At 54.0% G+C, this 16,224-nt stretch overlaps 1 protein-coding gene across 3 annotated transcripts; it reads right to left on the reverse strand.

The window, feature by feature from the left end:
* Nucleotides 1-5,547: 5,547 nt before the first annotated feature.
* Nucleotides 5,548-14,792, reverse strand: PRSS57 (serine protease 57). 3 transcript variants are annotated; one of them, XM_048831129.2, is made up of 6 exons: nt 14,361-14,792; nt 13,361-13,532; nt 12,839-12,983; nt 11,234-11,494; nt 10,478-10,560; nt 5,548-6,765 (listed from the first exon to the last, which is right to left on the reverse strand). In XM_048831129.2, the coding sequence occupies exons 1-6, from the start codon at nt 14,401-14,403 to the stop codon at nt 6,753-6,755; spliced, it is 717 nt and encodes a 238-aa protein (XP_048687086.1). In that variant the 5' UTR covers nt 14,404-14,792; the 3' UTR covers nt 5,548-6,752. The 3 variants fall into 3 exon arrangements, with proteins under 3 accessions (XP_048687086.1, XP_048687085.2, XP_048687084.2); XM_048831128.2 differs by lacking the exon at nt 5,548-6,765 and having other exon boundaries at nt 9,987-10,560; nt 13,361-13,514; XM_048831127.2 differs by lacking the exon at nt 5,548-6,765 and having other exon boundaries at nt 9,987-10,560.
* Between the last annotated feature and the right edge of the window lie 1,432 nt (nt 14,793-16,224).

Genomic DNA, 16,224 nt, shown 5'->3' on the forward strand with positions numbered 1-16,224 from the left:
ATGGAGCCTGGGAAACTGAAGCCCCCTCTGAACTAGAGCTCCTCTCTCATTCTGAAGATGTCCCGACACTACTGTTCCCCTGGCTTCAGTGGAAGTGGACCTGCACCTCTGGTTAGTCCTGTGGGTTCCCAAAAGGGTCGATCAGCGGGGGGCGGAGGAGGGAAGGGTGGGTGCGAAGGAAGAATGGCCTAGTCCGGTGTCTCACCAACAAAAACTCTGTTCTTGGCTCTTCCATTGACTTGCCGTGTGAACAGTGCAAGTCTCATCTAGTCTCTTGTGGGCTGTAAGAGTTTAGTCTAATTTTAGTCGTTGGGTTAGTGTGTGGGTGTGGGTGGCCTGTGATACACAGGAGATCAGATGCGATGCTTGGGTAAAAAGAAAAGGAGGACTTGTGGCACCTTAGAGAGTAACCAATTTATTTGAGCATAAGCTCACGAAAGCTTATGCTCAAATAAATTGGTTAGTCTCTAAGGTGCCACAAGTCCTCCTTTTCTTTTTGCGAATACAGACTAACACGGCTGTTACTCTGATGCTTGGGTAGTCTCTTCTGGCCTTAAATTCTCTTACTGTAGCTCACTCAGTCTCTCTGTGTCTTGGTTTCCTTATCTGGCAGGGACAGGGAACTGTACGAATGCTTAGCGATCGAGCTGGTTGGGAAATTTTTCAGGGGAAAGGGTTGATTTCAACACATTTCCCATTCTGAAAAAATTTGGAAATAAAAAAAAAAAGGTTTAGAAATTGTCAGTGTCCCATTTTGGACGGTTTTGAAATGAAAAGATCCAATTTCAGTTCAAAACAAATTTCAGAGTAGCAGCCGTGTTAGTCTGTATTCGCAAAAAGAAAAGGAGGACTTGTGGCACCTTAGAGACTAACCAAATTAGTCTCTAAGGTGCCACAAGTACTCCTTTTCTTAGTTCAAAACAAAACTTTTTCTTTTAAAACGTAAGTGAATGTATAGTCAAAGGCTTTTTAAAATAAAAAATGTTGAAACTGAAATAAGCATTTTGAAATGATCAACTGAAACATTTCAGTGGACCCAAAGTGACTTTTTTCCAGATTTTCAGTTTGCCAAATTTTTGAGATTTCCACTTCTCATCCTGATTCGGAATAAGAAAGTTTTTTGAAATCTTGACAAATTTTGCCGGACAGGAAATACATTCCCTGCCCAGCTCTTCTTCGCATCAGGGTCCCTGATCTAGAATGCTACCATAATATAACCATTATTCGTATTCCAGTAGGCGCTGTACAAACAGAACAAAAACAGTCCCTACTCCAAAGAGCTTACAATCCAAGTATAAATCACAAGATGTTCCCAAAAGGCAGCTGGCTCCTTAGAGAAGTAGAATCTCTTGGAACTTGCGTCTGGGGCCTGTGGCTTGTTTTGCTGTTGTTATTTCTGTTCTCTCTCTGATTAAATCCAAATGCTTTCAGCTCACCAGGGAGGTGCATGTCAGGGTCGGGCTGCATCTAACTTTACCTTACAGTGTGTATTGTGTGTGGCTAGCTCTTTCCTCCTTTGATTAATCCATCCTGTCTGGCAGCACCTTTGCCCAGGGATCTGGAGCTTTCCCTTGTTCCTTTAGTAACAATACTGAGAATGAAATCCTGGTGAAAAATACAAGCTTCTCCCCTGGCTGGCTGCTGGCAGTGTAATTAATTCATTTGTAATTGATTAATATGGTGGAAATGCAGTTTGAAAAATAGGACAGTCCCTGCCCCAAAGATTTAGCAAAGCTAACGTGCGACAAGAGACCACGTGGAACAAATGGCAAGGCAAAAGTGTACTGATCGTGGTTAGTACAATAAGCAGTGGACTAAACACGCCCATCGCCTTGTGTTCTGTAGGCATCAAGGCAGAGGGGATTCTGAGGGAGGAGAACATAGGGCCTTTGGACTCCCATACCTGTGGGGATCTGGGCCTTTACTGCTTTTTTTACAGGGAGCTGTTCCCAGGCAGAAATGCCCTCGCTGCTCAGGGATCAGTGTCTCAATTTATTGCAGCCCAGTGTGTTGCCATCAGAAGCACTCTTATGATGTGTTTGTATTCCAGTAGTGCTAGATGCCCATGCCAGGGTCAGTGCCCTGTTGGGCTAGGTGCTGTATGTACACGTAGTGAGAGACAGTCCCTGCCCCAGAGAGCTGACAGTCTAAGTACACAAGACAGACTCAAGATGGGAGCAGAATATCTACAGACGGGCACCTGAGACAGAGTGATGAAGGGCTAGATTTCCAAAGGTATTTAGGTGCCTAATGATACAGGTAGGTGCCTAGGAGGATTTTCAAAATGCCTCTGCATGTTAGGTTCCTAACTGCCATTGGTTTCTTGGGATGGGCCTGGACTAGAACCCTGGACCTAGACGCTAGATGCACACTCCATACAACCCCATGCCCCACCCCTTCCAAGCATGGAGGATTGGAATCTGGGTCTAAACCTGAATCCTCCAGGACTTTCATTAATGGCTGTCTAGTGCAGCCCCACGGTAAGGTTGGGAAGCGTTTACCAACGCCCTGTGGCAGAGGGGGAGGAGGAGAAATGCTCCAGCCTTTGGCTCCAGGGGTGAGGCATCCTGCTCTACACAAACGATAGGTGGGGGAAGAACAGACTGAAGGGGACTCGGGAGTTTGCAGCTGGGCTGTAGAACCAAAGGTTGCCCCATGGTTTTTTTGGGAGGCAGTGTTATCTAATGGCTAGGGCTCTGTACTAGAAGATCTATTCTTGACTCTGCCATTGATCTGCTGCGTGACCTTGGGGAAGTCACTTCCCCCTCTCTAGAGGGAGGATCATGACCCTGGAAAGTGCTCTAAGATCTACAGCTGAAAGAGCTACGTGTGCTGGCAGTGGAGATTTTCAAAAGTGACTTAGGCGCCTACATGCCATTGGTAGCATTCATGCTCCTTAGTCCCTTAGGTGCTTTGGCTAGCCTGCCCTTGTGTCTTTTCTGCATAGCATTCTCCCTCTCTGCCCCTGGAAAGCCAGGCCTGCACAGAGAGCGATGATGAGACATTGGCTGGCTCAGGGGCAGGGCCGAGAGCTCACCCCACGTCCACCTGCGTAAATACAGTATGTCACTGCAGCGCTCGCCTCGCTGCCAGCCCAGGGATCGCTGGCTCTCTCTTCTGTCTGCTGGTGGGGGGTGGGTGCAGGAGCCAGGGGCAGAGGGGCTGTGGTTTCACAAGAGAGGCCTTTGTTCTTTTCCTCGAGGCCCGCTCCAGACTCCCATTCCTTTTCCGGTCAGCCCGCTGGGTGTGAATTTACTGCTGGGTTTTGACAGCCTTGGGAGGCTGGAGGCCTCTGCTAATCCGCAGCACAGACCGTGCCAGGGCAACACCTCTCCCGTAAAGGGCCTCTGCTGGCCCCTGGCCTGGGGGAGGAGGGATTGCTTTCCAGTGCCCATTCAGTCTTGGGCCTCTCTCTGTTGCAAGTGCTAATTGTTCCCTCATGCAGCTGTGATGGGGGCACTTGTCTATTGGAAACTTGACTGAGACCTGCCAAACTCATGCCACCTAGAATGGCAAACAGCCACCAGGATGCAACACCTTTGTCATTGACAGCGTGGGCTGGGCCCATTAAACCCCTTCCAAGTCATCCATTCTCCCCCAGCTCACGAGCCAGAGACATTTTTATTGTATGTATCACCGTAATACTTAGAGGCCCCAACCAAGGCCCCATAGGTGTGGTACGGTGTAAGAGATAGGCCCTGCCCCGAGGAGCTGAGTGTCGATAGACAAAGGAGGGATTATACTCCCCAATTTATCCCCAGGGCACTGAAGCCCAGAGAGATGAAGTGACTTACCTGAGGTCACTCACTGTGTCGGTGGCAGGGCAGCGAACTCAGTTCTCCTGCCTCCCATCCCAGTGCCTTAACCACACAAGACCATCTGCAGGGTTGATAGGCTTGTATGGGGCATTCGCTGGGGCGAAGATTTTCAGAAGTGGCCCCTGATTGTGGGTGTCCAGCTTGAGAGCTGTAGGGCCTGATTCCCAGAGGTGTCGCTTGATGCAATTAACTGGGGCTTCCCAGCCCTATGCCGCACTGGACCCAGCACGGCACAGCAGCTGCTTCACACGTGGCCGGAGAAGTGCTGTTTACGAGCTGCAAGGTTTAGGGCCCCAGTGGAAGCCGGCTGGCTCCAGTCCTGGCCGGGAGTGGATGACTCAGCTGGGATTCCTGCACACGGGTCACTCGGCTGGGCCAGGCCGCTCTTTGGAGCATGGGGCCGCCGTTCGTCCCTGCCATGGAACTGCCAGCCGGGAGGTCTACAGCTCGCGCCTCGAGAGGTGGGTGCAGCTGCCTCCCGCTCAGACCCTGCTTCCTGGTTCAGTGTGGCCAGGAGGGCGGGAGCAGAGAAGTCTCAGTGTATCTGGAATAGGGTCACTTGTTCCACAAGGAGGTACGATGGCTTTGCAGGCAAGTGAAAGGCAAACTCCAGCTGAGCTCCAGGCAGCGAGACAAGACAGGTGGGCGTGGGCCACTGCAATGGTGGGAGAGCTCCCAAACTAGACACCATCTCCCCGATCAGTCTCTGTCCTGAAAAATCACAGTTTCCCTCCAGACTTCAAAAGACGAAGACATCATTATCTCCAGTCTGCGCCGCCTTCTGCCTCTTCTCAGGCCTCTCTAGATCATGATGGTGTTGGCTAACCCCATGCTATCCCCATCCTATAGCTCATGGGCTATTGAGGAGTGTCTGAGCTGTGTGCAACGTTGGGCATGGCCTGTCATTGACCAGGGGGCACCTGGCCGCGTGGTCATCGAATCAGCATTCTGCATTCAGTCTGCACCTATGAAAGGAGCCGTGGGGCTGGCAGTCCCAGCCTCAGTGCAAGGCCCAGAGGTAGCCAGGATTAGAAGCTGTGACTTAACAGGATGGGCCTCCCGATGCAGATCATAGTAGGCAGTATGTCAGCGTGGGGTGGCTTGGGAGAGGCAGTGTTGACTAGTCGTTGTAGCAAAGGACTGCAGCAAAGGTGTCTTTCCCCAGCTCTTGGGAGGAGTGCTGTTTAGTGGCTACTGCAGCGGACTGGGAGCTAGGAGTCCTGGTTCTATTCCTGAGGCTGCTCTAACTTACACCAAGCACTGGGCAGGGAGCCTCAGACGATGGGGAGCATATAGATGACTTAAAGCTACCTTTACCTTACCTACTCCATCCCCTCCCCAGGAACAGAGTAAGACAGCAGGGGGTAAAGGGTGCGGGTCTCTGTGTCCATGGGATGCTCTCTGGGTTATTTTAACATGCCTGGAGCCTATTGCAAGCCAAGCCTGCTTGGGGATGATGCATCCCAACTGGTTAAGAACATAAGAACGGCCAAACTGGGTCAGACCAAAGGTCCATCTAGACCAGTATTCTGTCTTCCAGCAGGTTTCAGAGTAACAGCTGTGTTAGTCTGTATTCGCAAAAAGAAAAGGAGTACTTGTGGCACCTTAGAGACTAACCAGTTTATTTGAGCATAAGCTTTCGTGAGCTACAGCTCACTTCATCGGATGCATACTGTGGAAACTGCAGAAGACATTATATACACAGAGACCATGAAACAATACCTCCTCCCACCCCACTCTCCTGCTGGTAATAGCTTATCTAAAGTGATCATCAAGTTGGGCCATTTCCAGCACAAATCCAGGTTTTCTCACCCTCGCCCCCCCCCCCCCCACAAACTCACTCTCCTGCTGGTAATAGCCCATCCAAAGTGACCACTCTCTTCACAATGTGTATGATAATCAAGGTGGGCCATTTCCAGCACAAATCCAGGTTTTCTCACCCCCCCACCCCCCTCCAAAAACCACACACAAAACTGTCTTCCAGCAGTGCCCAATGCCAGGTGCCCCAGAGGGAATGAACAGAACAGGGAATCATCCAGTGATCCATCCCCTGTCGCCCATTCCCAGCTTCTGGCAAACAGAGTCTAGAGACACCATCCCTGCCCATCCTGGCTAATAGCCATTGATGCCCATGCGCCCATCACCTCCTCTTGTGTGGTCTCCTGGAAGTAGCACTCCCAGCCCAGGTGACTGGTTGGCTGCTTGAAGGCGGAGCAAGGCGTTCAGCTCCAGTTTCCCTGCATTAGCTTTACAAGCTGGCTGCTTTCCCCCCTCCCCGCCCCCCCCCCCACAGCTGTTCTGGGGCCAAGCTAATAGATATCTAATTCCACCCCTAGGGAAATTGTCAGCTACAGGATCTGGCTGGGGATTGGGGTAGGGGGCACTGACCCAGCTGGCTGGGGCTCAGGAATGAGCCCCGAGGGCTTTGTTCTGTGTGACTCAAGAACCAGAGGCCACTGGGTAGCCCCCCCACTGGGCAGGTAACATCCCCAGGCTCATCAGCCCAACCACACGTCCAACAGGAAAGCAACATCAGCCCCCAGCAGCGGCTCCCTTTCCACCCGCATTATGTGTGGCCTGTGCTGGTGGCCAGCCAGGTCCCAGAAGGAGTCTCGGCTCGTTTGACCACTGTCGCCAGTTGCGTCATTGCAGGGGGGATTGAGAAATGGAGGGGGAGGTGGAAACAAGCCCCCGGCGGTGCAGCTTGTGCGATGGGTGATGCCAAAGCCTGCCCCAGCACACGACACCACCGGCCACCAAGGTACAACTCCTCCTGGGGGGCGGAAGGCACCAGCCCACTTCCCTTCTCTCTGTCTGGGGGGGGAATAGCAGAGGCAGGGGCCGCTGGATACGCCGAGGCAGGGATGAAAGGCTTCTGGAGGAGGCGTTGACTCACTTAGTGATCTTAAGCAAGTCTCTGCCCCAAGCTGTGCCTCAGTTTCCCCATCTGTAAAATGGAGAGGATAATTACTCCTGAGGGCATTCTGCACCAAAAAATTAAATATTCTGCGCCAAAAAAATTAAAATTCTGTGCACAATATTTTAAAATTTGGCAAATTTTATTTGTCAGATAAATGTGGAGGCTCTAGCATGGCACTGGGGAGCACAGGCCACCGGCTGCACAGAGGTGGGAGGTCACTTTGCAGCTTCCTCCCCTCCGCTCCCCCTCGGACACGGACTCAGCGGTGAGGCTGCACCCAACCCTGACACAGCGCAATGCCCGGGCCTGCCCCAGAAACACCCCAGGGCCCTGCCCCTCCGTGCCAGGCAGGCTCAGCAAGGCAGGATCCAAGTGTGGAGGGGCTTAGTGTGGGGGGATCCAGATTTGGGTTGAGAGGGTTCTGTGTGGGGCAGTCTGGGTGCAGGCGGTTCAATGGGGGATCCTGGTGTGTGTGGGGAATCTGGATGCACAGGGGTGTGTTGTGGGTGCAGTGGTTATGAGACTCTGCAGGGGGGTCCACGTGAAGGTGGTTGGGGCTCAGCCGGGGGGTCTGGGTGTGGCGGGCTCAGTGGGGTGGGGACCCAGGTGCAACAGGTTGGGGCTTCGTGGGGTGGGGATCTGGGTGTGGCTTGTTGGGGTGATCCAAGTGCAGGGTGAGTGGGGCTCATAAGGAGGTTTCTGAGTGTGCTGGGGTGAGGCTTGGCAGGAGGGTCCGGATATGAGGGGATCCAGTTGCACGGGGTTTGGGCAGATCGGGGAGCAGCTCCCTGTACAGGGATCCTTCCCCCTGCAGCTGAGGAACAATGGGTGCAGGAAGTATGTTTGTGTGTGGGGGGGGGGGTAAGTTTGCAGAGCTTCCTGCAGCCGGGGGAGAAATCTGGGGGTAGGTCTGACCTGGCCCTGGTTGCCTTGCAGGGGAAGAGGAAGTCCTGTCCTCCCCAGCCCAGCCTGGACTAGCAGCTGAGCCTGGTGCAGGGTAGGAGCCACCAGCCGGGTCTCCCCCAGTTCCACCTCCTGCCCCACAGTGATTTACCTCTCTGCCAGTTGCCCTGGTCACCCAAAACATACTGCTGGGGAGGGTCACATGACCGTTCTTGTGGCTTCCCTTTGCTTCCTCATCAGAAAGTCATTGTTCTACAGGGAAACAAATAAATCTGCGGGGGACATAAATTCTGTGCATGCACAGTGGCACAGAACTCCCCAGGAGTAAATAATCCTTCTGGGAGGCCTAATTTTGTTAGTATCCACAAGGTGCCCATAGAAATGCCTGTAAATAATATCTGGAGTACGATACCTTGCATGGCAGGGGGACTAAGTCTAGGCCTAATGGGACACCAGCCACACCTGCAAGCCACAACCACCCTCCCCAAGGACTGCAGACCTGTCAATCATTGCAGACAGGCTGTATCCCCTCAGTGCTCTTTATTTCCAAGCATTTTACAGCCATGAGCCCATTAACTTGCACACCCCCACCCTGGGAGAAGTAAGAAATACTGATCATTTTGTCCGCCACTGGGATGCACCCACCTCTGGGGTGGAAGGTGGCAGCTGTTTAACAGTCTTGCCGGAACACTACCCAACAGTTTAAGTCAAGAAGTGAAGGAGAAAGCAACGGAAACTGCAGAGAGAAGTTGAGAGGGGCGGGACAGAAGGCAAGAATTTGACACACCAACTTATCCTCCCCGGGCCAAGTATCCTCTCATGTTTGGGTCCTTCTGAGGGATAAATAGCTACAGGTGTATAGTCTCCAGCTGTTGCTAGTTCTGGGGGAGGCAGTGTGATCTAGTGGTTTCAGCAGGATTGGGGGGCGGGGGGGCAGGATTGCTGGCTCTATACCTAACTGTGGAAGGGGGGTATGGGCTAGCGGTTAACCTGACACCCTGACTGTTGCCAGAGGTTATTTACGGGTTACAAAGGGACGGGGCGTCAGTCGCCTCTGAAATAGTGTCTCTAGCAGCATAGTGCCCCCTAGCCGCAGCCAGACAAATGCTACGTCGTCGCATTCACAGGCTATGCCTGTGCTCGTCCTTGATGCCGCGAGGCTGTCTCCATCCCGGCCCCTTTCCTTGCAGGGTAGATGTGTGCCGGGGCTCTTTCCGCTGAGTTCTGTGGGCTTTGGATCGGGCTGTAAGTAATGCAGCCAAATACGCCCCCTGCTGGCAGACCAGAGAGCAGCAGGTCCCTTCTTGCGCTACGGGCATACCAACGGGCTCTTACTCTGGCTCCAGAGGTGAGACCTGCCCCCTTGATCCACTGACCCCTGGCCCGGCTCAGGTGCACCCACCCCCTAACACGGAGTGCAGTTGGAGAGTCACTGCTCCTGAGGATCTGCTCCAAGGCTTGCCCCAGCTACAGGCCCAGACTGGGTGTCCCAGCTATCCTGGTGCAATGAACCCCTTCCCCTCAATTCCTACTAGTGCAGAGGGCTCACCCCGTGCATGCCAGGGCTGCAAGGACCAAGCATGTGGCTGCCTCTTGCACACAGGGCTGGGGAGAGGCCTGGGCAGGCTCCTTGTTTGTAGCTCCACCCCGCTGCCTCCTTAGGCTGGAAATCTCCAAAGGCAGCAGAGGCAAACAAACGGGGCCCGAGCTCGGGGAGGAACCCGTTTTTGAGGCGCAAGCAGTGATGGCCATTCCAGCTTCTCCCAGCGAAGCGTTTCTGTCCCTGCAGGGTGATGGCTGGAGGGATACTAGACCACAGGGCAGGTGTCAATGGAGGTAACGGGATGGATCAGCCTCTGCCAGGTTTTCAGGTGCCAGCTGGGCAGAGGTGTGTAAGTGGAACGCTCCAGCGTTGCGGGCCCAGAGGCTTTGATGCTGGTCAGCGTGAGAGTGGGGCCCACCCTGCCTTGGGGTGGCTGTCTGGGACAGCACAGTGAAAAGGGTTTCGGTGTAACTCAGGCCAACAGTGGGGGTCTGTGTCACCGCTAGTGGCTGGGCTACATAGAGGTTTGTGAAGTGGACACAGAGGTGGCTTTTCTAGCTCAGTCCATAGAGGCCTGTGTGCTCAGATCCAAAGGTTGCAAGTTCAATCCTGGGTGCAGCTGACCCACCTGGGCTGTTGTATTACATCAAGCAGCATACGTGGATTAGGTGATGATCCTCCAGGCAGTCTGGGAAAGGCATGTATCCTTCTGTACACCCATTTCGTGAGGCTGCGTAGGACAGGGAACTGTGGGTCCAGAGAGCTAGGCTTGTCCTGAAATATCTCAGGCAAGATCATGGGCATCACCTCTCTACCCCTTTCACCTGAGCATCTCCAAGCACTTCACAGATACTAACTCATGAGGCGCTCAACAGCCCTGTGAGGGAGGTACCTTTCTCCCCATGTTACAGATGAGGAAACTGAGGCACAGTGTGAGGAAGGGACTCACCCCAAGAGCTGTCAGTGGGCAAGTGGGAATAAAACACAGAAGCCCTGACTGCTAGTTGCCACTAGACCACGTGTCCCTCACAGAGCTGGGAATAGAACGCAGGAGTCCTGATCCCATTCCCCCCATCCTGAACACCAGACCCCATAGACTTTATAGTGAAATGCATGTTAACTGCCCAATAGAGAAAGATCCCTCCCTCTTTTTCTCAGTCCCAACTCCCCCCTCTTCAGAATGTCTGTCACACAAGGAGCCCCCACAGCTCTCATCTCCAGTATTAAAAGCGCTTCAGCACATCCTGGACCCAGAAGATGTACTTGGAAATCCGAGTGTAGATGTCTGGGTACCTGCGATTCCCACACCTCTGCCCGGAGAAGGAGACTATGCCATGTACCCTGCCCCCACAGACGAGGGGGCCCCCGGAATCACCCTACAATGCAAGAGGAAACCTGTTAGTAAAGGACGAGACTAGCTAAGTCTGAAGGAAGAGGAAGTCTTAGGAAATCAAAACGAAGCCTGGAGCTGGCCCTGTATCACCCTAGGCAGAAGAGAAGGGTCAGGTCTGGACTGCAGTGAATATAAAGGGGATTTTTACTGAAGGAGGCTGCTGGACGCAGACAGACCCTGGGGTTCTCCCTGGCTCCCTATTCCCCTGACTCCTGGCCTGGCCTCGAGAGGCACAGCGCTGCTGCCTGCACTCCAGATAGCAAGCCACCAGTGTGGGGAAAGTTTCTGTGGCAGTAGCCTTACCAGGCATGGATGGGTGTTGTGCTGGGTGTGAAAGGCCACACTGCTGGGGTCCTACAGGGCACTATCCCACAACACTGAAGTCTAAAAACCACTTGGGTGACTGGGCGCTGGAAGGAAACTCGGAGTTCTGGCTGGAACTGACCGAACCAGGTGGAGAACTTCAGTGCTGGAATCGGAGCGGGCATGGATCTGATCCTGCAGGGGTCATGGCTGGCACGGACAAGGCACTACGGTGGGGAAGATCACAGCACCAGCTATGGACTGGCGCCGGAAGCAGCTTCAGGCTTCCCTCCAAAGCTGGGTTTGGCAGCGTGGGCTCCGCAGGGGCGCCTGGAGGAGGAGAAGGCGCTTACCGAGCAGACCCCCTGGAGGGTGCTGTTGAGGCTGGCCGCACACAGCATGTCGTCGTTGACGTGACCCACCCACAGCGCTTTGCAGATCTTCCTGTCCACGATGGTCGTCTTGGTCTCCCTGAGCTCGGTGGGGACGGTGCCAAAATTGGAGGTGTCGCCCCAGCCCAGCACTCTGCAGACAACCCCGGGAGAGAGGTCGGTGTTGGGTCGGGGGAGCCTGATCCGCTTCACAAACTGGGTAAAGATGGCCGACTTGTTCAGCTGGGGAGACGAGAGCAAACGTGACCCATGTTAATACTTGGGGGGGGGTCTGTCTCGTGCTCGTGGCTGAATCATGTAAAGAGGTTCACGAGCCTACAGCTGCCCCGCCTAGCCAGTGGAGCTGGCAGGACAGGCGCGGCCCTGGGTTCAATCACTGCTGGGGGGCTGTGATACAAATACAGTCCCATTTCTTGGTTTATCCACACACACACCCACACACACACCCGGCTCTGGTTTTGCCTCTTCGAATGCACAGGAGCCTGTCTCAGCATCACACGCTGTTGAAAGCAGCAACCCAGCGGCTCCCATTTACTAAAGTTGCTGACTCGCAAAGTCACGCAAAGAGAACCCGTCGAATGTGATCGCTGCAGGGTTCGGGTCAAGCCAGCGATGGTGCAGCCATCCATCCTTCAGAGCCTCTGCTCCCTGCCTTCCTCCACACTCCAGGAGCCAGATCCAGCTTGGCTGGAAAGCGGGTGCAACTCCGCTAAAGCCCCCAGACTTGCAGAGGGCTGAATTTATTTTTTTTCAGAGCTGTAAGGCCACCTAGTGGCTGATTTAGTTATTCCTCTCCGGAGACTCCCTCATTCCACTGCACAGGTGGCGGGGAGAGATTTTTCCATTCCGCCCAGGGCTGCGTTTCCTGTTCTGACCCACATCCCGAGTCCTGTGCCACCTTCAGACAGGAGACAGGGGCTGGTACTGGGGCTGCTTCTGTCCTGCTGCCGCCGAACTATGTCGGGCTGTCCCGCGGCTGCCATCAGCAATGCCCCTTGCTGTGTCCCAGGGAACCCCAGGCCCTGGCTGGGGACAGCCGGGATTGCAACATGACAGTGAAACCGACTTCATTTTTGTCCCTGTATTTCACCTCCTCCTCCACAGTCTCACCTAAGGCCAATGCAAACCACTCACGTTCCTTTGAACCCACCAGCTTTGAGCGGCTTTGATCTGCGCCCCACACAAATACCTGCCTCCCAGCTCTGTGGGCTGCACTCTTAATGTGAACGTGACATCAACAGATTAGTCATTTAACCCTCTGGTTGGCATTTGCTGCAGTGGGTCCAATTCAGCCCTGTTGTGACCTCTGCTGGCTTTAGTATGGTCATCAGACCCGGGGGAAATTTGAGCCTGATTTCCCAGTGGGGGTGGAGGATGGAAGGGTAAGGAACAGAAGATGGGAGTTTGATTTCCCGCCGCCGCCCCCCCCCCAAAAAAAAAAAGAAAAGAAAATTCTCTCTAAACTCTGAGAATTTTGGAGCCGCTGAAGGTTTCCATCAAGGTTGTGAGCTTCTCTGTTTCCACCAGGGATCTAAGGAAACTCCTGTTGTGACCAGAGCAACTCACTTCCAGCATGCGGATGTCATTGTGGACCGTCCGGGCATTGAAGTGTGGGTGCATGATGGACTCCCGGATGCTGAAGATCTGCTGAGAGGCCTCCTGGTGTTTCAGGGAGTGAGCCCCCAGCACGACACGCAAGGAGGGGGAGTGTCTGAAACGCACAGCGAGAGGGATTGAAATCAACCCGGGGCTGGCCTGCCTGGCACAGGGCTGGAGCCAGGAACAGGCCAGAGAAAATAAGGGGATGGGAGCTCGAAATGGGGGGCATGCCCACCTGAAAGGGGCAGGGGCTGAAGTGCCCCTGCTGGGATTTGAACCTGTGTCCCCAGCAAGGGTAGAGATTTCAACTAGGTGCTTAGGCTTTGTTGGGCTGGGCTGAGGGCTCCTGGGAAGGTCCCTGAGCTGAGCAGTGGGGCAGGATATCCTCCACCCCTTGCAGTGAATGTCAGGGGAGCAGGGTTTATTTCACATCCTAGGGGAATGCAGCCATCATGGCCAAATGGGGTCCCCCAAAGCGCTGTGACTTACCTGGGAATCACACAGTGAGCCGCCGTCATCACCCACTTGTGCCAGACCAGGAATCCCCCGCAGACGTGCTGGCCATCCAGCTGGATGGAAGCAATGTAGGGCCGGGAATGGGGCTTGACTTCATTCCCCCCGATAATCCAGCTCCCCAGGGCACCTGTCCCAAACCAAACAGCTGTTTGGGTGGGGGGGCGGGAGGAAGAATCCACCATCGAAAATGGATGATCTTGGGGGATGGGGGGGGCAAAGCAAGGATTCCCAAAGGGGCAGGGAACCACGGGGCTCTGGGAATGGCTGTGTCAGAGCATTGGGGAGACGCACCAGGGGCTGGATTATGCAACCCTGACTCAGACGAGTCGCCCCCTCGGGGTCAAATCCGACTGGACGCAGCTCCATTCACTTCCACAGGGGCTGTGCCCACGGGCCGGGAGGTGACATCTCTCCCCCAGCCTAAGGCACAGGCCCTAAGTACATCCAAGGTCATGGGGAAGATGCTGGGATTAAAGCTCAGCTCTGCCTGGCTCCCAGACGGAGGGCAGTAGATCAGACCTCTCTTGAGGTACTTATGCTCAGGGGCATGGGGGGAAATCCTGGCCCCACTGAAGTCAATGGCCACTGTCAGAACGCTGCTTGACATTTGAAGCGTTTCTCTTCACAACCCCTTGGGCGGCAGGGCTATCATCCCTCCCTTTACACAGGGGAAACTGAGGCACAGAACTGAAGCAACTTGCCCAAGGTCACCCTGCACATCTGGGACAGTGCTGGGAATTGAACCCAGCTCTGCCAAGCCCCAGCTTGGCCATACTTACTAACCACTAGGCCATACTTCCTCTTCCTGTACATAGCCACCCACCGCAGCTGTCTCAAGACCCTATGCCCTGCCGCTTCTCAGTATCTAATTGCTCAGCCCAGGAGCGTCTGTGCTCAGACACCCTCGCCTCATGGGTCCTCCCCACTGAGCCCCTACTCCCCTGGAGGGGCATCATAGTCTGTTTTCCTTTACCTGCCGGGATGAGCACAAGGAGCAGCAGGCTGGTGCTCCCCATGACGGCTCTCTTTGCTCCTTCACGCTGGGGGAGGATGGTGAGTGCTGATGGCTGAGGCTCTGGGGGTTAAGTAAGCCCGGAGGGCATGGGAGGGCCTTGCGGTGCCACTATCCCACATAGCTAGGTTGCTGCTAGGCTCTCGGCCTGCCCTGCTGGACTTGGTTCCTCTTCAGTTTGCGGGCTTGTGCAATCCCTTCTCCCCAGCCCCTGCGGTAACAGCCACAAGGGAGAAACCTCAGGGTTCATGCAACTTCAGGGGGGCAATTTAGACACACAAAGAGGGCATGGGCTCTGTGCCTTTGCAGGGAGCGGATGTGTTATCAGGCAGCGCAGAGGCCCCAGCAAAGGGGTCCTGCAGATATGTTATTTAGGAGCTAGCTGATCACAGGGATCCCGTCTGCCCTTGGAATGGCGGAAAAGTCAAGGTCCTATTACACCGGGTCCCGCCCACATGCACAGCAAGGAACAGTCCCCACCCCAAAGTGCTCGCAATCGAAACAGACAGGACAGACATAGAATTCTTATCCACATTTTACACATGGGGACTGAGACCACGAGTGGGACTGTCCCAAGGACAGCTGGGGGCTGCCAGGAATTGAACCCTGAGCCCAGGTGGGGAGGGCTGCTTTAGGCCCATTTTCTAGTGGACAACCCCTGAGATGGAGAGAGGCCGGGTTGAGTTTCAAGACAACCCTGGTTGTGTGTCAAGTGAGCCTGGCCCAGTGTATGGGGTTGGGTGGAAAACAACCTCTCTAAGCACTCGGAGGGAGGGACTGTCTCTTCCTGCATGTCTGTACAGCACCTAGCACAACAAGGCCCTGAGCTCTCTGGCTGCTGTAATACAAATAAATAATGATTAAAAAGCATGTGACTATGGGAGGCCACATTGCCTAGTAGTTAGGGTCCTAGTCTGGGGCACAAGATGCCTGAGTTCTTGTCTGACCTCTGCTACTTACCTGCTGTGTGAGCTTTGCCAAGTCATTTCCCTTCCCTATGCCTCAGTTTCCCCATCTGTAAAATTAAGATCATAGGCCCAGTGCCTCAAAGGTATTTAGGCACCTAACTCGCATTGGGAGTTAGGTGTCTAAATACTTCTCAGGATCTAGGCCCTGATACTTATGCCCCTCTGAGATGCTAGAACAGGTAGAATAGACCTCTTAAGACTTTCCTTAGCACTGCAGTACCACAGCTCAACAATACTGTGCGTTTCCCCCCCAAACCCAGGTGCGACTTGGTGGGTTTGGCTCAGTTTTACTTTAAAAAAAAAGCAAAACCCACTCCAAACAAAATGTAGGGGCTGGGATAAAAATGGGGAATAAGACCACAGGGATCAAAACTAGGGAGACAAGATTGCCACGGACCCCAGCCAGCCACACCCATGGAGCTTCCAAGAGATCTAGTCAGTGGGTGACTTCTGCACATGTCAGCTGGAAGTGGACAGTCATCCTGCCAGCTTCACCTCCACAGCACCAAAGCTTCTGCAGTCAGAACTTGGCCACAAGCGTGATGCAGGACAGAGTCCGGCTTGCTCTGCCAGAGCTGCACATTGGCTGCAAGCTAAGGGGAGGAGCCCTGTATTTGCACACATGATAAAGTGTGCACCTGGGAATCGGGGACCTCAGAGAGCAGGTGGGAGGGGTACAAAGAGGCCGGTTTTACACAGATGCTCTCCTGGCTCTTACAGTGGAAGAATTTTATATGTTTGGCCCACAGGACAAACCTGAGATCCAAATTTCAAATCCTCCCCAAGAAGATCAGACCCAGAATTTTATTTCCATGAGAGAGATCAGGGACTGGTGTGAATTTAGATTCCCTGTTCAA

Source organism: Caretta caretta, chromosome 25, assembly GCF_965140235.1.
Source record: "Caretta caretta isolate rCarCar2 chromosome 25, rCarCar1.hap1, whole genome shotgun sequence".
Lineage (NCBI taxonomy): Eukaryota > Metazoa > Chordata > Testudines > Cheloniidae > Caretta > Caretta caretta.

Bases quoted from the DNA above. Each gene is read 5' to 3' on its own strand.
- PRSS57 (XM_048831127.2), bottom strand. From the start codon at position 14,403: ATGGGGAGCACCAGCCTGCTGCTCCTTGTGCTCATCCCGGCAG. The intron at 12,984-13,360 runs GTAAGTCACAGC...TGTGCGTTTCAG, and splicing joins GCTCACTGTGTGATTCCCAG to ACACTCCCCCTCCTTGCGTG. The intron at 10,561-11,233 runs GTAAGCGCCTTC...CTTGCATTGTAG, and splicing joins CCCTCCAGGGGGTCTGCTCG to GGTGATTCCGGGGGCCCCCT.